Source organism: Nothoprocta perdicaria, unplaced genomic scaffold, assembly GCF_003342845.1.
Source record: "Nothoprocta perdicaria isolate Ctin4 unplaced genomic scaffold, notPer1 scaffold_172, whole genome shotgun sequence".
NCBI classification, from domain to species: Eukaryota; Metazoa; Chordata; class Aves; order Tinamiformes; family Tinamidae; genus Nothoprocta; species Nothoprocta perdicaria.
The window spans coordinates 1270564-1292087 of NW_020454894.1; the positions used below are offsets into that span (position 1 = coordinate 1270564).

At 42.4% G+C, this 21524-nt stretch overlaps 1 protein-coding gene across 1 annotated transcript in view; it reads left to right on the plus strand.

The window, feature by feature from the left end:
* Positions 1–833: 833 nt before the first annotated feature.
* Positions 834–21524, plus strand: part of LOC112944729 (PWWP domain-containing protein 2B-like) — a 27160-nt gene continuing 6469 nt past the window's right edge. Inside the window, exons 1-5 of the mRNA XM_026036237.1 lie at positions 834–933; positions 1241–1355; positions 4374–4432; positions 7908–8057; positions 11571–11640. Coding sequence (XP_025892022.1) covers positions 834–933; positions 1241–1355; positions 4374–4432; positions 7908–8057; positions 11571–11640 — 494 coding nt within the window. The remainder of the gene's footprint in view (positions 934–1240; positions 1356–4373; positions 4433–7907; positions 8058–11570; positions 11641–21524) is intronic.

Consider the following 21524-nt stretch of genomic DNA (forward strand, 5'->3'; position numbering starts at 1 on the left):
GGCGGCGGCCGTGGGCGCCTCGGGCCGGGCACTGCGGGCGGCCCGGTGGGTGCCCGTGCCTCGGGAGGCGCCTCGGGGCTCCGCTCCGCTCCGCTCCGCCGCGCCGCACTGCGCTTTTTTCCTTTTCTCCACGTTTTCAGGTGCCCCTTTGCAGTTACAAACATCCAAGCGTTTTCCAGCTGACCTGGGTGATTCGCGAGAGGGGCCAGGGAGCCCAAACCAGCACTCCTGGTGCCGAGGAGAGCGGGGCAGCCGCGGCCCACAGCGCCCTCGGAGCGTGCTGTGCTCCCCTGGCCCTGCTGTGGCCCCAGGCCCCGTGCCAGGTGCCTGGGCAGGACACGAGTGTGACGGGAAGGGGACGGAGGCGTCAGCCAGAGGCTGGTCCGGGTCGGGCTTCGGGAGGGAGCGTGTTAGCATTAGTGCTTGCTGATGTGCGCCCGTGCGCTTCCCGGTGCGGAAATGTGCAGGGGAACGGCCTCTCCCGCTGCTGCACCTACCAGCACCCGCAGAATTCCCAATAAGGGCGTTGCTCCCATCTTACAAAATGTTGCATAGCACCAGGGGCAACCTGCAAATTAACAATGCCAAGTAAACTGGTTTGATAGATGCTTGTTCTTTCTGCACTGTGTTTTGGGGTGGTTTTTCTGAGCTCGTGCCTGGCTTTCAGCTGATGGGGTGATTTACCAAGCCAGTCCTTCAGGCTTGCTGGCGAAGGGTGACAGCTCTGCTGAAGGGTTCCATGGCCGCGGCCGTAATTCAGAAGATGGATATCTCGAAAAGAGCAATTCACCTGGTGCGAATTCATCAGAAGGGGTCAGGAAGGCTGCTGAGACATGTCTGTCATCTTCCTCACATACCTGGATGTCAGCAGGAAAAACATCCCGCCTCTCACCCAGGAGATACACAGGCTGCCCCACGTGAAGGTGGGCAGCAGTGACGAGTGGCTCCGGGAGCCTTGGCCGGGAGCAGCACAAAGCACGCAGGGGTCATTGCTTTGTCAGGCAAAAAATAAGGCTCTTAGCTATGATTCTGAATCCCTGCTTTCTGAAAACGTCCTGATTAATTAAATCACTAGATGTGTCATTTACAGAATGGTGTTCCCTTCAGCAATGTTCTTTTCATAAAAGCGTAGAGCAGCTTCAGTTTTTACATTTAGCATTTTGCCTGCCAGGAACAGTCTGTCTGCTGCTGGCTTTAAAACTTATGTATGTTTTTCTCTATTACCACTTTCATCTGGAAGGAAATGTCGTATCGGTGATTCCCAAGGATTTATTTCAAAAGCTGCCACGTCTTGTTTGGCTGGATCTCCGGTACAACAAGATTAAAACTATTCCCCCCGGAGTTGGCCACCACAGGTAGGAGGCTGGTTATGCTGATAATTTAATAACAATTGTATTTTCCTTCAATTTGCATTACTACAATTTCATTGTAGCAGTCAGACATTTGTATGCTTTTGTTTGGCATTCACCCCTGCTCAGGGGAACAGTAATTAACCTTTTTTTTTTTACATGTATTTAACTAAATTAAAACTCATATAACTAGCATAATCCGTGTTATTCATCTAAACTCATCTTCCTTTAGGAATCTCATACCTGCTACTCTTTACATCTAAGTATTTAACTGATTCCATTTATAGCATCATAAAGATGGTGAAAATTGGGACCCTAAGTGCCCAGCCTCCCGCCTGACAATGAGTGATAGTTGAGTTGATCAAAGAATATTATTCATTAATCGTTTTGGTGGTTGTCTGACATACTAATAACTGTAGGAAGAATTAATTAGCAGTCACCAATCTGTGTAACATGTGTCCCAGTGAACCTAAAAAGCACATTTGATCTCATTTTGCAGTGATCATGAAATTAACTCCTCACCATTTTTTTTTAATACCCTTGAACAATTCCTTGCATCTCACTGAGAAAGTGGAAGACAACAGATCATAATACATGTTAATTAACAGGAACAGAGAACTGAATTTATTAGTGGGTGGAGAACGGCCCAACGCCGAGGAAAGTTAGCTCACATTTAGGGTTGTAGAAGATGGATTTCCATGAAGGGTGGGCAGCGAGCAGCAGGGACAGCCCTTGAGCAGTGTGTGCTACAGGATCTTCCAGAACTGTTTCATGGCATTCTGTGGTGAGCACAAGGTGCTTCACAGTATTGTAAAATCATTTGTTCTACGGGATTTATCAAACATTGGATTTCTAACATTTGATTACAAAAACATACAAAAGTAACATTAAGCCTGTGAAAATAGTTGAAAATGTCAAATTTAATGTTGTTTTTGTATCTTTCAACTACATTTTGTCAGTTATTTTAGATTGTCCAGGCCTGATGCACTTTCCTCGCGGATGTTTTCCATGGGACGCAGGGTTTGTGGAGGGGTTAGCGTGAGAGCTGCGCTGGCTCCGCTGCACGCGGAGCAAGGGGAACCTGCGGCAGGGGCGCCCCTGGGTGCTCCCGCCTCCGGAATCCCCCGTGCTGCTCTGCTCCCTAGGCAGATGTGCACTTTATTTTGTGTGTTTTTGTCCCTTCACTTCAGTCAACAGCTCACTTCTTAGAAAGTGCATGTCAGAACTGCTAATTGACTCAGTTGCTCAAAATCAGGGTAATTTCACTTCATCCTTACCATGGAGCCTGGGCCCAGCTCTGGAGGGATCCTGAGGCCACGGAGACCTCCCCTTCCCAGGGGCGCTCGGGAATTAACAAGGAATTGGATTTTGGAGGGGGCAATCCCTTGGCGTTCTCGCCTACCTTTTCCTGTTTAATAAAGCATATGATTAAGGATATGGTGCTTAAATTTCTTGATTGAATTGAAATGTCTTCAAATATCACCACAAATGTTCATCCAGAGTTGAACAGCTGCCAAAATGTTTGTTTTCTGTTTGTTTTTTTCTAGAGGTAAAGAAATATTATGACAGAAACTAGTAAGGTTTGTTTTTGCTTATTTTGTTGAATTTTAACAGTAAACAAGCTTAAAAAAAGGGCAACATTTAGAAAAGTGAATGAGTTTTCATTTACAGTAGGTTGAGATTTTATATATATGGACAGTGCATTTAAGATATCAAATTCATATATCCTAATCCATAATTTGATCTGATAAATTGGTGGATATTAAAAACTGTTTAAAAGACTGTGATTAAAACTGCAAAAAAAAAGCATTCAAAAAAAAAAAAAGAAAAAAAAAATCCCAGAGAACTCAAAGTACAGGTTTCTGTGTAGTATATAGTCTCTGATTCTATTTCTAGCTTCCAATGTAGGTACTGGCTTGGGGGTTTTTTGTTTATTTGTTTGTTTGTTTGTTTGTTTTTTAGTTTGTTCTGGATGTCCTCTATTTAATCAGTGGTCCCTGTTCTCATATACATTATGCTTTGTTGACATATGTTTCCTTTTCCAGTTACTCAACTAATTCTTTGTCTTATATTACCAAGCTTTGTTAAATTTTATTCCCAGACCTTCACATTTTTAATCATCTTGAGGAGTGGTATGAAATGGGCTTTTATTTTTATTTATTGTTTCCTTCCTATTTCTATCTGAATTTGTTAGTTTGCTTCCCTGCTGTGTCTGGAGATAAGCAGGTAGGTGCTGTGAGGGGGAAAAGAGGAGACTTTCTTTGTGCATGAAATGTCCTAAATACTTAAATGATCAGAGGCAGCCTGTACATCTGAGTGCGTATACTCTCTACAGCAAGTCTGGAAATTTTATTTGCTAAAGAATACAAATTGTTTTCTGAGCACAGGCAAACTATAGTGTTTCAAACATTTGGGATTAGAATTTGTCCAAATGTTAGCAGATTTTCATAGAGATATCAAAAAATATAAATGCAACATAAATGCCTGACCCATGCTAAATTTCTAGACTATTTTCAAGAATGGGAACACTAGAGCTTCTCAAAAACAAAAAGACAAAATTAATTATAGATAGAAAAACTTTATTTCTAATCTCATTATCAAAAATGGCTGAGCAGTTTTAGCTCAAAATTAGCCCAAGGAACACACTCAACACCCCAAACAGTCGTAGTTCAGCAATATTTTAAAAAACAATTGAAAACAACATGTTTGTAATTGGAACAGTCTAGCAGTTATACCAGCGGTAATACAGTGGTAAACAAGCTTTGCAGAAAACAGATAGATGCTGAATATTGGAGTAATATATAGAGGGTGTAAATGCAAACACCAGTGTCATGCCAGGAAGCTTTGGGGCACGCTTAGTCATTTCTAGCACTTGTGGTAGCAAGGGACTGGCGTGGATTTGCCTTGAGGGGTCCATTCTGTATTAGGAAGCGAAAGGAAGAAAAAATTAAAGAGAAAAAATGTTCCTGTGTTTATATTAACTTTGTTCTTACAGTTGCTACTATTTTATTTTTTATTGCACAGGCAATTAAAAACTCTACTTCTAGAAAGAAATCCTATAAAAGAGCTCCCTGCAGAACTTGGTGAGTACTCCTTTTTTTGAATGTATCTTTTTTGTATATTGGTTCTTAATAATTCTGTAGTTAAGCTTTGGAATACTTCAATATTTATCCAAAGAAAGATTGTTCTTAACTTACTGTGAACATCTACTTTAAGAGGAAAAAATAGTTGTATTGCAGTATTAAAATGGTTGTGTTCCTTGGACTGAGAGAAAAGCTGTAATAATGATGAGTAGTGTTTCAGTCCTGAGCGTTCAGTGTCACTTGTGTGAGTGCAGCTGGAGCAGTATGGTCATTTCTGCTTAAAAATAGACTTAATTTCTTAGGACTAAACTACTTTAAAGTTAATTGCATTCCCAACTAGTTCTTTACGAGGTACACTTTCAAAGCCATTTCTTTTTGATGATATTGTAGCTCTTTTGGGTCTACAGTGTGTTTTATGATTGTTTGAAGTAATTTCCTAATTTGTGAATCGTGACTGTATGAAAAGGCATTTTCATAGTTGCAGCTCATTTAGCAAATTTGGGGGTTTTAGCCTGTTGGAATGTGGTGTGTTTAGCAGACCTCTGAGCTTTCTCTTTCCTGGTAATCAATGCCATATTGAAAGCAATTGAAAGTCAATATTGTTGAATAGAGTGATGGGCCTGTTTGTCTGCCTGACAGAATCCCCTTGGATGGGAACTCCAGGGATATATCCCTTCACACAACCAACAGCAGTAATTGCACAACAGCTATTTAGTCTCTGTGCATTGAACACAGATTTTCTGTTCTACGCACCTGTGTTGCTCTCACATAATTACCGTATGCAGCGTGCAGGTCTCTCGTACCTTTAGTCTGTGGTCAAGCGATCCCTCCAATGGGCCTGTTCTCCTTCTTGGCCAGTGTGTCTGCACCGCTCCAGCGATGTGCGGGGCCTCGGCTCCTCCCCGAGGGCTCCCCCCGGAGCTGTCCTGCCTCCGGGACGCCGCGCTGCCCCTGCGGGCACCAAGGGCCAGCGTGTCACCCGGCGTCACTGCGGCAGCCGCCCTGTGCCGCGCTTGGATTCCCACCAAGATGTCTGCCCGGGATTTCCAAACAGGAATTTATTCCCATCCCGTTCCTGTTCAGTTCCAGTGTCTCGACATCAGTCCTGTTTCAATGTGAGTGCAATTTCAAAGTAATGATTCAGACACAGTTCTTGTTTTTATCACTTCTCAGTTTGAGTTTGAATTTATCAGAATTCAAAATAATAATTTCGATTTAAAATTGAGAATTCTAACTACAGTCTGGGGCAAAATAAATTTATATATTTTTTACCGGGATCTGAATTGAATTTGCCTCAATTTTCAATACAGTTACTTTTATATTGGTGTTGGGATGGCAAAACATATTTTTTCCTCTACTGCTAAGAAGTTACCAGTGAACTCCTGACTCAGTGGCTGATCGAAAGCCCAGGTAAACTATGAAGAAATCAGAATCTAGTTGAACGGAAATACTTCCCCTGGGTGCCTTTGTTCTCAGGTTCACTGACACTGGGATAACTCTGCCGTCTACGGCAGAAGAGGGTTCAATATTCCCTGTTATTTGCGGTGTTTTTATATATAATAGGCTGTACTTACTGTCGATGCAGAGAATCCATTTGCACTTGGATCTCAATCTTACAGCCTGGGACTGAAAGGGACTGAGAAGGATCCAACCGTTCTCTCCATTCTGATGTTTGGAAGGATCTCTTGTGTTCCCCCTAGCACCTACCTCAAGTGCTCATTTTATTCAGCTATTTCCATGCCGGGTTTTATGTTGTCTTTCTGTTAAGTGCACTTTGTTGTCAATATTGCTATAGCTGACATTTCCAGAGAACTAATGTCAAATGCAGTTGTTAATGTCACTGTAAGAATTATGTTACAACATTCCTTTCAGCTTTAATTACTGGTAATTTAAAATCAAATACCTGTGCTGTTAGTAATGGATTTGTCATTCCTGCAAGTAAGCTTAGGCAAAAAAAAAAAAAAAAAAAAACCAAAAACCAAATGTGCTGCTTTACACCGTAGTGAGCAAAGCAGAAGGCAAAGCTGCCCGCTGTTGCAAGCCCCAAGCCCCTGCAAAGAGGGAAAAGTTAAGCTGATAGCTGCGGTCAAGCTGTGCATGGAGTTTTGAAGTGTGATACTACCAATATAAGGTGAAAAACTTATTCTGATTGAGAACATCACTGAAAAACTGAATCTAGTCAAGGATGCACTTCCTAAATAATTTAAATTATACAATTAAAAATAAATGTCATAGCCAAACACTGATAGCAGATTGGTTTTTTTAAGATTTATATTTTGAAAGATTTAATAATAGATTATGATTCTGAATGTTTTGATCCACAGAAAAAAATTACTACCTTTTTATTAAAAAGCTGAGAAAGTATTATTTCATTCTACAAATCTACTTATGAGGCAAAATTTCTAATTTTATTTCATTTCAATAAAGCCCAATTTACTGGGGAAGAAAGTAGATCTAATTTCCGAAAGGGACTGCATGTGCTTTGCCGTTTCCGCAGAGCACGCGGCTCGTGGAGAGAGGAGGGAGGCTGGTGCTGCGGGCCCTGCTCTCGCCAAGCGTGCGAGCTGTTGCGCCCGCGCTGGTGCAGGGGACGGGTCTGAGCGCCCGCGGGCAGGACGAGCCGCGCTGCTCCGCGACGGGCTCATTCCAGCTCGGGAAAATCACAGCGCTAGCAACGTAGGGAGGAAAACTTTAGTTCTTTTCATTTGGTATGAAGGAAACTGGCACAGGGTGACCTATCAACACCGCAGATCCCATTCCCACGTGAGTGGAGGAGCACCAGCACAGCCACCAGAGGAGCGGGCTGTTCAGCCCAGCTGTTGCGACAAAGCCCATCTTGTCTTGAATGGGGAGAAAACTGGTTTACAGGATGGATGTTGCCTTTGTGTTTCAGTTCAGAGATTCTTTCCTACCTTGAGAGAAAACATAACTTCTTGGAAGAGAAGATGATAGTTTTTGCTAAAGGTAACTGAAGTGAAGAAACACTTTGGCATGTCCGTCTCTGTTTGCATGTAGTGTGGAACTGCTCTGAACTTTCTTTGAACTTTTTGTGCACAGAAGCCTCAGCGCTTGTGCACAGTCCTACAGAGCAAGGTTAAAGTACTTAGCAGTTACTTTCAAAGAGAAAATAAACATTTAAATGTATCTCAGGATAGTCCGTATTAGCATCTCGAATAGCCTGAGATTTTGAAATGAGAAATACAGCCCATCAGGAGCTAGGTAATGATCTTAGATATTACAGACTGAGAATACTATGCATGTTTAAGAGTATCAGTCATTCTTTAAAAAAACGTTAGGCTTGGCCAAATAAATACAGCAGTACCCAGTATCTGCATATGTAATTATGTCAATCACTATAGAAGTCATTGTAATCACCATAAACACAAGTCATTCACTTTTATGACTCAACAGCTCTATACATCTGTGAATGCTCTCATCTTTCAAAACATTCTCAAAATTGATTCATTTCTCACAGGAAACCTGACTTCCTTGACAGCCTTGAATCTGAGACACTGTCCCCTGGAATTTCCACCCAAGGATGTCCTACAGAAGGGATTAAAATCCATCTTGTGCTTTCTTAGAAATTCTGGGACTGGAAAATTCTGTGTAGAGCCCACTCATGCAGGTATGTGGCATGTGTCTTTGTATATATTTCATTTGTTTTGGAAAAAAGTGTGAACCGAGGAATGCTTTCTCTTCTAGCTTTTTCACTAGTGCCATCAAGTCTGTATCTGAAATGGATACTGACTGCTCAAGTAGATGCAGAAAATATTGCTCAGTTATCAGTAAAGCAATTTGTATGTTTTAAATCCTTAAGAGAAGGAGAGGTTGTGGTTTGTATAATACTATTAAAGAGTCTCAGTGGTGTGTGATGTGATCAGAGAAACAGGACCATTCTTAGTAAAGGCAGCTCTTCAGAGTGGGGAGGAGAGAAGGATGCATGAAGAGGGCCGGGCAGTTTCAGTAAGATGAAAAATCCCTCAAGCGTATGCAGGCGGCTTAAGAAGAATGGCGAGGAATAGTACATAAGTAGATTATATTTTATAAGAAATTGGATATAGGGGCCATTGAGATAATAGGGAACTGAATAGAATGTGTAATTAGCATAAGACTGAAAAAAAGGAAACCCAGTGCCTAGCTTAGAGGGAGAGAGTAAGTTCAGCTCTAGGCAGGTCCATGTTGCTCCTGTGTCAGGGCGCAGTCTTTTTTCAATTGTACTGCAAATACTAAGTGTGACCGAACTGCCAGCAGCAGCGTGAAGCTGCTTCTGGCCCCGTCTACGGCTCGGCTGCAGGAAAACATGGGAATATCTGTGGGAACAATCCTTTTCCTGCCTGTGTTTCACAAGGGAGCGGGGAAGGACAAGATTATTACATTTATATGCAATTTTAGATAAAGACCTACTTAGTGTAGCATATCGACCAGAATTAATTTTACAAAGTAATTGATTTTGTACACCCACACATCAGAAGCCTGATACTATTTTCTATATTTTCTTATTGTATTTGAGCTCACACTCTTCAAAGATAAGCACTTTGTGCTTTTTCTACTGATTACCGATTTGCCTATTTTTTTTCCCTCAATATTAGAGTTATAAATTTATATAAGGAGGGTAAAATTTAAAGTTATCAGTAGAGATGAAAAGATGTAATATTTGCATTATTTATGGTCAGATAGATTCCAGAAGTCATTAATAATGGGAAAAAAAATGGGCATATTCCCACTGAAGACCTCTTTTCATACTTAAGCTTTCCTATAATGAAGCCTAATTACTATGGATGCCATTAATATCAGATGGGAATTAGGCATGTTAAAATGTGGCATCATTAAAGGGAACACAGTAAATCCAGAGGATGAATGAACCACTTAAAATGCTAAGCCATATGGTGAAGTATAAAAGCATGAATTTGAAATACCATGATACTGAAAATGAAGGCAAAATACAGATTTATAAATAAAATGTGTGTATTTTTATTGACTTAATACCACGATTGTTGTGTGATATAATTGTGTTAAGCATATTTCCAGAAGTTCACATGATTAGTCATCTCTTTGCTTTAAGACTTGCTTTTTAACTCTTGCTGTGAAACAAATCGTCTCCCCGCTGTGTTTGTGACTTGCCCTCGCGGGCCCTGGACGTCAGCACATCCCACCGCCAGGTGTGAATCACGAGCGGCTAGTGCGCTTTTCCCGGGCACACACTTCATTGCCTTTATTTATATGCCTTGGCAGGGCTTGACGATTGCAGTGTTTTTTTTTTCTTTTCTATTTTAGCAAAAATGTAACATGCACAGAAATGCACTTACTTACATTTTAAGTCACCAAGCTCTTAAATGAGGTCCTAGGTTTTGATATCGTCTTTATTGTCCATGTATGAAATACTTTGGCTTTTATATCTGCAGGGTGCTGTTTTTTATGTACTCTCCAGGCAGTCATACACCATGTTAGGGAACTCGGGTAGCTCAGTGGGTAGTGAGTTAAACTGTCTTTGGAGAGCAAAGTAAAGCTGGTGTCAGAGTGCAGACTTTGTTAGCCTCCCCCTGCCCCCGGGGTCTCCTCAAGAAAGGTTTGTGCTGGTTCAGAAGAATGACGGCAGGTCGGGCATGAGGTTAACTGGGAGGACAGTGCATGGACGTGTCGCGAGCAGCTGCCTGCACCGGGTGTTCCTGGTGCCTGCCCCGAAACACGGCAGCAGCGCTGCTTGTGTGAAGCTGGCACAGCTTCCAGCAAGGTACCAGCGATTCAGGCCCTTTGGGATGCAGGATTGCTCTTCCAGATACGTATCTGCCTTTTTAAAAGCCAAGTCTAAGGTTAGCGCGGGAACAGAAGCTTCAAGTTCTGTATTTCACAGAACTGCTTATGCTGCAAGGAGCAGCACAGGCCATTGCTAAACACTGAGAAAGAAAATCAAAGAGTTCTTTTCTTTTTAGCAGGGGAATCAATGGCCTGTGGAAGCAGATGAGCTTCATTAGTCATTTTCATAAAATACTAGCATTTAAAAAATAAAAATATACACTCTTCATTGAATTTCTTTGCTGCACCTTCCACATGAGCATCTGTCATGTTCCCTGCTGCATCAGGCTAGTTGCAAGGAGCACTAAAATGAAAAAAGGTTCATTTAATTTGTGCTCAATACAGTAGAAGCCTATGTTTTTTTCTTAACATAGGCCTAATGTGAAATATAGATGTTTAATTAATATTTGTATCAAAAAGTGTTTAGAGTTGCAACAGGGAAAAAACATGGAGGAATGGGAATAAAACACCAAACAATTACCATTAATTTCAAACAAGAAATAATGACCATCACAGCTACTCAAAAAATGCCTTTTAGAGGCTTTGACAGCATTTGTCTATAAGTAATCTTTTTCATGGTTGAAATATTTTGGGTTTCTTTAGTCCAATAAACTGAGCTTTCTGTAGTTTTCAAGTGGAGTTGTAGTTGGCAAATACATTATGCGAAACAGAGGCAAAATACCTGTGCAGTAGAGTGCAGAGTCTTACTCTGCTTTTCCTCTTTACCATTAAAAACGTATTTATCTCTTAATTGTTAAGTAAAAGTAAGATTTTTAATTGTTACCTAAAGGAAAAGTCTAGTAGTGAAAACATGTCTCTATGTTAAAGAGAGAAAACCCCGAATGCAAGAAAAGGCCCATCCTAGAGAGATCCAGCTAAGCAGTTCCAAATAAAATCCTGCCCCTGGTATTAGGAATACACTATTCAGTTGAAAGGCTTTTGAGGCTTTATTTTAAATATGTCTGAACTACGAAAGTAGATTATCCAGCTTTTATCTGTGTAAGACTAATCTGTATTGTTTTCAGTAGTCATTTTGTATATTCAGCATCAGCAATTTAGAATTAACTACAGTTGATCCCTCTTTATGATACTATGTGAAGTGAGTTTTGTTTGGGAATTAGCAGCATTATTTCTGACATTATTTCTGACTATTGAGTTTTGTCAGAATAGATTGCTTAAAACATTATGAAAAATCTTTGCGAATACAATATGCATTAAAAGAAAACAGACCAACAAATGCCACGTCTGCTAGACTGATTTTGCCGCAAAATACTGTTTTGCTTAGAAAAAGTTTCTGATGTAACTGATAAATAGAATTGCAGTAATCTCTTTTTAATTCCAATAGAAATGCCAGCTATTGAAAAGCTGAACCTAACTGAATTGTTGCACTCCAGTTTGGATTTATCAGACGAATGGCCTGATAAAGAGGAAAAGCTAAGATTCCAAAAGCTGAAAAAAGAGATTATAAAACATGAGAAAGAATAATTTCTTGCCAACCAATATTTTGTTGTACTTTGTGATTTTACTGAAGTGGGGAAAAAACACAGAATGAGAGAACAGATCTACTCAAAGTCAGCTCATCTTTGCAGGTGACTTTAAGTTGCATGTAATGACATATAATCTTACAACTACTGGAAAAAAAACCCCTCTGTATTTCTAATGGAAAATATAAAAGCATTTTAGTAAGAGGCATTCCACTTATGGTCAAATACAAATTTGATAGATAAACTATATTTATGATGAAGTATATAGAAAGCAAAAGTCAAAAATATGGTTTGTCCAAAATTAAAAACCGCTATCAGTCTTTTATATTTTCCTGTTTACTTCCTTTCCATTCTTATTTTCGTAATTCTGTCCTTGAAAGAATTTACAGATCACATTATACTGAAAATCAATAGAATTTAGTAATGGAGACAAATTATTCATTTCTAGTATATGTTGCATGGCTGATAACTATGTTTAAATGGAAGATAATACATAAATTCCTTTGCATTTGAATACAAAACATTTGATAAATCCTTTTTTTGCACTGTATTCAAATAATTCAAGCCACTTTTAGGAGAATTTGGTAGTGAATCCTTTCTTGAAAAGGCAGGTGGGGTTTTTTTGTGTGTGTGTAAACGGGAAAGAATTGGAAATTTGCCAAATTTGATTTTTTTTCATAACTCTTTTCATTGTTTACCCTGATGTCAATGATTTTCCTCCAATATTGAGGAAAATGATTACTGCTGTGTTTTTCCATTGTTTCCCAATGCTAGTTTTAAATGAACTAAAGCTAGATGAACTTTTAAATGTTGGCCCTTTTCATTAAATTTCATATTTAGAACAAAATTAGGAAGATAATTTTTGCATTTCTGTGTTTTTCCTTTCCTTCTCTGTGCTCCTCCCCGTTGCTGCCTCCCTCCGCCCTCTCTGCTGGGTGGTCGCAAAGCCCTGTGCTGCACTGGCACGGAGAGGGCAGGGGAAACCTCCCAATCCCGAGGCTTGGCTGAGGAGTGTGACCGAGTGTCCTCTCCAGGACGTGGCCGTCACTGTCTGCCAGTTTTTCCTGCGTGGAAAGAACCCGAACCCGGCAGCCTGCCTTGGCTCGGCGCCTCCATCTGAACTCTCCTCTGAAAGCTTCCTCTCCTCACCGGTCTCTGCTGTCTGCACTAGGCACTGTGTACATGGTCCACGGTCTTTGACATTAACAACTCTCAGTTAAGTCAGGTTAATAGTTATAAGTTTGCACTTTGAATGTGTTTATCGGCATCCTTACATGTGCTCAGTTTTCTATGTATTATTTAGTTAATATTATCAACCTGTTCATTTCAAAAGGAGCATGTCTGCACAGAGACAGGCTTCCCAAATTTCTCTCCTATGACTGATGATTCAGAGCAAGCAAGCTGAAGTGCACACGGTGGTGGCAGCAAAGGAGCTGAAAAAGGAACAAGCTTTATTTGAACAAAGGAAAAAGCAAGTATTATGGTCCATTTTTTAAAATTGTTACTTAGCTGGCCAGATTGGCCAGATTACTATTTATAAGAAAAGAAATCATTTTTAAAAATTGTGCTATAAGTGGAGATACAAAGAGTATTTTTCTTTACAACATGGGATGCTCCAAGGCAACAAGGTGAGATGCCAGATTTCTAATTGCAGAACTCTGATGTGGAACTCAGTTCCTGCTCTAACTGAATAGAGCAGAAATCCCTTTCAGATAACTCATATATTATGGTCCAAGGTTAAATGCAGCTACTGTATCTCTGCTGACAGAAATCTACAGCTGGAGAGCAAAGAACTATGCATACAACATGTAAAATGTGAAGCTTCTACAGTTAAAAAAAATACTCCTATATATATACACAGACACACACACATGTATATAGGAGTGTATTGAACAAGTTTGCCAAGGAACTGTACATTGTTTTATTCCTGCACGTTTTCCCACCACATGCATGTGTTTGCTTTATTCTTCAGGAATCAATACGCTTGCTACTGACTACACCCATTGGCATTATTAGACAGGACAAATACTTAGAAAAAGACAGTGAAATTGAAGGAACAGAATGATTCCAGGTATATATCAGACAACAGTAGGTCAAGTAGAAGTACCTTGTAACTTAGGACAGAAACAAAGAACAATTGGAGTATCAATGTAAATGTCTGATATATGTCATCTTTTGTTAACCTACGGATGGCTAAATGTGCAAATCAGCATACTAACATTCACTTCTTAAAATATAGCTTCAAGTTTTGCTATAAATTAACTTTTTCAGAGATGAAGAAATGCTTCAAGAATGGCGAAGCCATGCAAAGTTGATGGAAGAAAGAAATATTGTTTAGATTTCACCTGCAAATGCAGATATGCTATGTAACAGAAAATAGCAAGGTAGCAAACTAGAAAAACATCAATGAGACCCTTCAACTTACTTTTTTTTTCCTAAGACAATATAGTTAAGTTTAATATTTTAATTCTTCTCTACTGTGAGGGTACCAGAGCCCTGGCACAGGCTGCCCAGGGAGGTTGTGGAGTCTCCTTCTCTGGAGGTCTTCCAAACCCACCTGAATGCCACCCTGTGCCCCGTGCTCTGGGTGTCCCTGCTGGAGCAGGAAGGTTGGACTGGATGATCTCTGGAGGTCCCTTCCAACCTCAACCATTCTGTGATTCTGTGACTACTTGAGTGTGACAGAGAGAAGAACAAGATTTTAAATGCCACTTTAAAAGTCTGTGGCTTTATAGACCCTTTTTCAATTATCTGTGTGGACTAGAGCTCCTGCATGAAGTGTTGCAGCCCCATGTGTAGTGTAGGTGTTGCTAGATCCTTCAAAATGCTGTTCAAAATCTGTAGTGTCTCCAACCATCAGGCTGCTTGGAGGCGTTAAGACAGAAGTGCTTATGTTTAAATATGACTTTTTAATTACTGAACGCCTCCAATATGAGATGTTGCCTCTGCCAAACTGAAATTGAAGGGGGCTGCATTTTTCTGGTTCCTACGGGAATTTGTAAGTGCTGGCATGCCAAAGGAGAGGACCTTGCTTATGGTGTCTTTTCCAAGGTAACAAATGGTTAAAGCAGAATTTCAAGCTATGCAATTAGTCTTGCCATATATAGTATTGCAAGATGAGACACTGCAAATGAATACACATGAATTTTTCAGTGCTTTGGTGTAAAAATAAAATGTGACATAGTTACTGAGTAAGGCATTTAGAAATAATCATTTAAGGAACCTAACATGCCATAAGAGTTTTAGTCTTACAGTGAAGAATTCTTTAAGCTCAGTTTCATGATTTCTGGGCATACTACTTTTAACCTTAAAAGTGGGGAAATATCCAATTTTCTTCTGAAATGTCACTAGGTTTCTAATTAAAATGAATTATATTCCTCAGCACTAACAAGGGGATTTCATCGGGTTATTTAGTATGTCATATTTTATTTATATCTACTCAGGAATGCCTGATGCACAACCAATAAAGATGGACCCTGTGTTACAGATTACCACTTTACTCTTCTAATGATATGGAAAAAAAATGCATTTCCAAAATCTTCACACAACCAAACAAAAACCACTTCTAATGTATATTTTGAAACTAAAGCAGCCACACTTTGGGCTTGCTAGTATTTTTAGCCTTGCTTTTGTTCGTATTTCTGAAACTAAGCCAAATTCTGTCACCAAACACATGAGCACTTGTAGAAGTGTCACTTTGACCAACCGGAGATGATAGCGGTTCACACCTTGTAGCCCTGGGCGTCCAGCTTGGGCCTGAGTCCAGAGCCAGGGCGCCTAGGAGGGAGGTGAAGGCAGACACTGGTATCAGTGATCCAAGTCTTCTCTCTCTGTTTTCATTTGGGGACCGCTTCTGACTTCAGCAGTTTAGCCATGTGAATACTGCGCTTTCAGTGGTATTTTTCACCAATTAATTTCCTTAGTTCTGGCAGCGGAGCTTTGCCTAACGCACAGAGCATGGGGATGCGTCACAGGCAGCCTGCTGGCAGACAAGTCTTGTCTTTAGATGCCCATGTTCATCACCAAACAGCAGTGCTGAGATCTTTGCCTGGTCACTTTAGTCCAATAGAAATTTTGATTTAAAGTGATTTTTTCTATACAAATTTGTTTTCAAAATGATACAGCTAGGAAGAGCAGGATTTTCATGAATCTTGAACAGAATCATTTCCTAAGTTTTGTTTATGAAAATTTCTAGCCTCGTTTTCTGAGACAGTAGATATTCAGTGCTGTATTTTATTATCCCGGAAATGAAATAGTCACATAATAGTAATTCTTCTATTTGTGATAATATCCTTGGCCAGTTTTACTACAGGAAAAAAGGCAAAAGTAAAAATAGAACTGCTCAAGTGCCAAAATAGCTTTGCAGCACAATTTTTATTTGCAAATTAGGTACAGCTGTAAAGCTCAACTCTCGGGCTGGATATGAGTGTCACTCTGCATGGCGAGCGTCACTGGTGGCATCCTTGTGTTGCTAAATCACTAAATAAACAGGAGTTCTTTATCAGTGACTTTACGGGCACCAGTAACTCATCTGACTGGTTACTTCCGAGCATTAGTCATGTTTACGTATGCGCTTCCCTGTGCCTGCGCTGGCTTTCCCACGTACAAGTATCCCGCTTGTGCATACGGATCAGGATCAAAGCAGCGCGTGTCACTTTGATCCTGTTTGTTCGTCACTTGAGCTGAAGATGCGTGACACAGTTCTGCAAACAGCTTTGCTGGGTGGCAGTGCCCACAGCATGGGTAATACAGGGTGTTCAAAGGGGCAGCATCACCCGAAGCAAACTGGGTGAGAATAAATGTGTTTCTGCTCTCAGCAGTGGGGGTGAGCTCTGGACAGCAGAACTCAACTTCAGGCTTAGTCGATCTCCTCTGCGGCTCCGCTGGCGGATGCGGGGCAGTGCTGTGCCCGTCAGCGGGTCCTGCGGAGGCTCTAAGGCCTCTGCTCTGGCCAAACCGACCGCGTCCCTTCAGCAGCACAGAACTGGGCGCGCATGGAAGGGCATTCGGAGGGGCACACATAGGTAACACCCTTAAACATTTCTCGCTTTCCTCTCCCAGTATATATAAATATGGGGAGAATAAATGTGCTCACTCTCAGAAAAATACTGAATTTCATATTCTGAAAAATTTTAGGTGCTCACCATGTAAACGAGCTAAGTGAGCTCGACTGTTCTTGAATGTGCATACATGTATTTAACACAAGAGGGCACTATAGTACCATAAATTTTTTTTGGCCCTCTTACACGCCTTTGTTAATATAGTTTACATTAATAGTTAGCAAATCTTGAAACTAATAAAGGATGTATGAATCATATCCTCATATTTTTATACTGACAGGATTTCATCTTTGGCCTTATGGTTGGTATGTATCTTTGTTCTTTCCTCTCCTTGTTGGAAGCACTTTCATATTTCTTGAGTGTTAGAGAAAATGTCCCTTTATAAATGAAAAGATGGCACTAAACAATGTGTATTAGGAATATATTTTCATAAACTCTTCCCAAATAGATTTTTTCAAATCACTGAAAGCTAAATTGTATTTTTTGTTGGTGCACCTGTACATAGAGAATTTGTATTTAGTAGAAATACCTGCCGCAGCCCCTGTTATTTGCCCATATTCTGGGATTCAGAACGGCTGTTGTGTGTAAGGACTGCTCTGAACAGTGGAACATCACTTTTCCCTGGTGCTGGAACACAGCCGTGGTGGGAACAGGAGGCGGAGTGCGCCAGGGCAGGGGCCAGGTGGGGCCTTTCCTGCACTGCGGAGGTGCTGGGGCAGAGCGCGGAGCTCCGGGCGTGCGGGAGCGGGACCGGGGCAGCAGCGCGGCCAGGGCGGCGGAGCCGGGAGCCGGGAGGGAGGCGCGGGAAGCAGCGTGCGCTGGGAAGGGCCGGCGCCCTGCGCAGACGGGCGGCTAACCTGGCTGAGAGTGCAGTGACAGCTCTGCGGTACTTGCACTTTTAAAATTAATGTTCCAAATTAAGTACAAATTAACAACAGAGCAAAGTTAAAATTAGTATAAGATTATTTATACTAAATAATTTAGTATTTTGAAGATTCTCATTTTACAGGACAAGTTTATGAAAAGCATCTGAATTTAAACAGGCTTGTTCTACTGTCTGTTCTTCGTCAAGACCTTCAGAAAATAAATCTTCTGAGAGTAAATACAAAATAAATATCAGATCCCATGTATGGATATTATGACTTAATTGAAGGCAATACCTGAGTAAAAGATGCAGAATTCAACTGCAGGACTATGATTTAATCAATAAGCATCAGTATGTAACTCAATAAGCCTCTTAATAAGCTAAAATTGTGTGTGCATGTATGTGCACATGTATAAACAGACACAAACTTCTATGGTAGTTTGAGTATTTTTAAAAGCAAAACTGAGCTTCTAAGCCAAATAGAAAGCAGAAACCAAGGAAAGCATAGGAAACTTCCAAGGATTAATATCAATCTCTGTAGACGAAAATGTTGATTTTTATCGTATGTTGTAGAAGCTGTTTGGCGCCAAGTGGTCAATAGAGCATAAACTTGAAATCCACAATAATCCTTTTACTATTAGATGGAGGACTTGTAAATCTGTATTTTGAGATATTAAGTGGTTAAGTATCATGATGCAGAAAAAAAGGAGAGCTATGAGAGCTATCACTAAAGCTGGTATAGTTATAAAATTTATTTGCTTATTGCAAGATTATTAGGAATTATTTGTCTTGACTGCAAGTATTGCTTCAGTCCTCACCAAAAGTGCATGAAAGCCACAACCAATTTTGTATTTTGCAGTAAGTTGTCACTGTTTTGCTTCTCGTTTGTTCTTCTGAGTTTTCTGTGGATAATAAAAGTCCTGGAGCTAAAGGCAGCTTTGGCTCAGGAGCCTGCGTTGTGGTCCGCATGTGTGAGCGGGCTGGGCGCTGGCAGAGCCGCGCGTGCCGAGGTGCACTGGCTCCCTGCGGCTCCCTGCGCCTTCCCTTCTCTCCCCTGGCCTGCCTGCCTGGCCTCTCGCTATGCAGGGTGCCCAAATGATGACTATGGTCAGACCAAAAAAAGCAAACCTTGGCTTAGAAATACGTTTCCTGAGGGCAGAGCAGCACAGACGTTGCAGGTCGTTCTCTCAAATGGCCCGGTGTGTCTGTGCATGCTGGCTGAGCAGGAAATCCCTGGTAGGCAGCGGTAGGAACACTGCTGCCACGTCTGGGAAATCCTTTTCCTGGTAAGGAATTACATGGTAGCAATAAAAAAAGAAACTCCTTTTATAATGTGCAGGGAATGTGAGCGGCTCCAAAGCAAGTTATTTACTCCAAAGAGGAGCAGCAATTACCTCAAGGGACGGTCCCGTTGCAGCTCCTCTCACACGGTAAGGAAATGGTGCCTGCCTTTGGAGCTTCTCACCTCAGGTGTGGGATTCCAGCTCCTGGGAATTCCTATCAGTTGCTCAGTAGAAATATTGGAAATATGGACAAAGCTGTGTAAAATGATAATGCCAACACTGGGGATTTCAGTGTCTCGGTTTTGCAGTGTTTTTTTCTAGTACTTTATAGTCTCTGTGCTTTTCAAAAAAAAAAAAAAAAAATCCTGGTATATCCAAAGATATCCAAGTATCTTTGGCCAAGAGGCCCAATGATCTAATGTGCAGAGAGCAGAGCCTCTATACTGTGCATAACAGGACTGACAAGTCATACCCAGTGCAAAAAGCCTGTCTGTATGCCAGGAAATCATGACACTGTTCTAAAATTACCCACATCCCTCGCGTTCCGCAGAGCTACACACAGGAAAAAGCAGACTACACCCTGCCAAAATGGAGGTGGTTCCTCAAGGCAGGTATAAAACCCCGCGTGACGCCGCGGTGCAGGAATCGGTGTGCAGGAGCGGACGCCTGGTGCGCACCGTTGCGAGGGCTGCCGGCAGCGCGGCCGCGCGGCGCTCACTGCTCCCGTTCGCCACCGCCTTTCTGCTCTCCAGGCGCACACTCCAGAGTCCCCACTGATGCTCCCTTCCGTATCCCTAAAAATGTTTTCTTCTGCTGCAGAAGCATCTTTATTACTAATAGGATTGGCAATAGAGACAATTAATGCTTTTTTCAAAATCTTCTTTCCAAACTTAAGAGCGTGCAGTGTAACCTTACTAGCCCTTTATTTCCTCTCTAGTTTCTGCCTTCTTACTGAATAATCTATGCAGGTATTTGCACTAACAGGAGAACCAAAATGTGTGCAGCTCTTTCAAAGGACAGGCATATTTCACTGTTAGCATTTGCATGGAACTGGCGCCTTCTTTTGCCTGCACAGTTAACACCGATGCACCGGTCACTGGAGCTGTGCGCTATACCTGTTGTTGGTGTTGAGGTTCATGGTTATACAAGTGGCGGCTGCAGGAAAAAGCAGCTTGTTAGACATGAGCAGTCTTTTCTACTCTTAATTACATATAATTAAATATCCTATCTCTATTTTTGATTTGTTTGTTTTAAACCCAAGGTTGAAAGTCTACAGACCAAACGAGCAAAAGTAAAATGAGGGCTTCATCCACCAGGATATCGTTTTACTGCCTTCGCAGGAGAGTTCTCCCCTGATTCAGAAACGCTACAAACTCTCAACACCTTGTGCGATATGAAGTAATGAATGAAAGGAAAAAAATCTAAATCAGCCTGGTCAGGTAAGGGGGGTTCAGGAATGCAGGAGCTCTGCCGCAGAGCTGGGCACCAGCACGGGTGGCTGGTGCTGCAGGAAGGGAAGGGACTAGAGGTGCTGTGTTTGGAGGCCCCGACCCAGCCACCCCTCCTGCCTGGGGGCTCCAGGCCTGGCGCCTTCTCTGGGCAGGGGGGTTGGGAGGATCCTGCAAGGCCGGTCCTGTGGATGCAGCGGCTGAACCGGAGCCCCAGCCCCTTCCACGGGCAGCGAGAGGCCACAGGCTCCTGCGCAGGTGCCAGGTGCCGTCTCGTGCCACTTACGGGCAGACCTTTATGAAAAGCAGATGTCGTCTCCCCACCGCACTTGCTGCCCCCACGTCATGTCATTTGAACTGCTGTCATGGCATGCCCTCCTCGCTGTGTGTCCTTCCCTCTCCTGCTCTATACCAAATAGTTAAAAGTTGCTCGAAATCAAACCTTCAGGCCTCACATTGTTACTCTCAGCAGCATCCAAGGGGCAATAGGTAGTGTTTAAATGGCAGCTACTGACGTGTAAAGGGGTCTCACAGAACTGGAGCTCATTCCTCTCCTAGGCGCCAGGCTCTGTGTTCTCTGGAGCGGCGAGTGCCGGTGCCTGCAGAGGCTCCCCGGGCGCGGGCGGACGGGCCCTCGGGGCCCCCCGCTGCGCACCCGGCCCCTCTCCACGCTGCCCTCAGCCCACGCGCGTGCAGGGCCCTGCGCGGCCGGGGCGCCGCGGCAGCGACTGCCCCAGCACGAACTCGGCAGCGGTCAATCACCGACCAAAGCGGGCACCGTGCGAGGACGCCGCCTCAGAGCGTCCTCCGGGCGCCAAACCTCCCTCTGGGCTCTTGCCAGCTGCTCCCAGCGTTTGCCAGGCTTCGGAGAAGGTCAGGGCTGCTCCAGAACTGCGGTTTGTCCTCTACTCTGACCACCAATCACAGAGTAGCAAGGTTTCATAATAAACAGGCAAGAATTCAGTTTTTTATTATTTTGCTGTTCAGATTAGCAAAGAACATCAGGTGTAGCCCCATGAAGGTGAGCGAGCGCTCACTGGCGGTTTTACCTGAGAGGGGCCGGACTCCGCAGACTCGCACGCGTCCAGGGCCCGCAGGGGAAGGGCGGCTCTCCCGCCGCCGCCGCGGCCGGAGCGCGCGGCCGAGGCGCGGCGGGCGG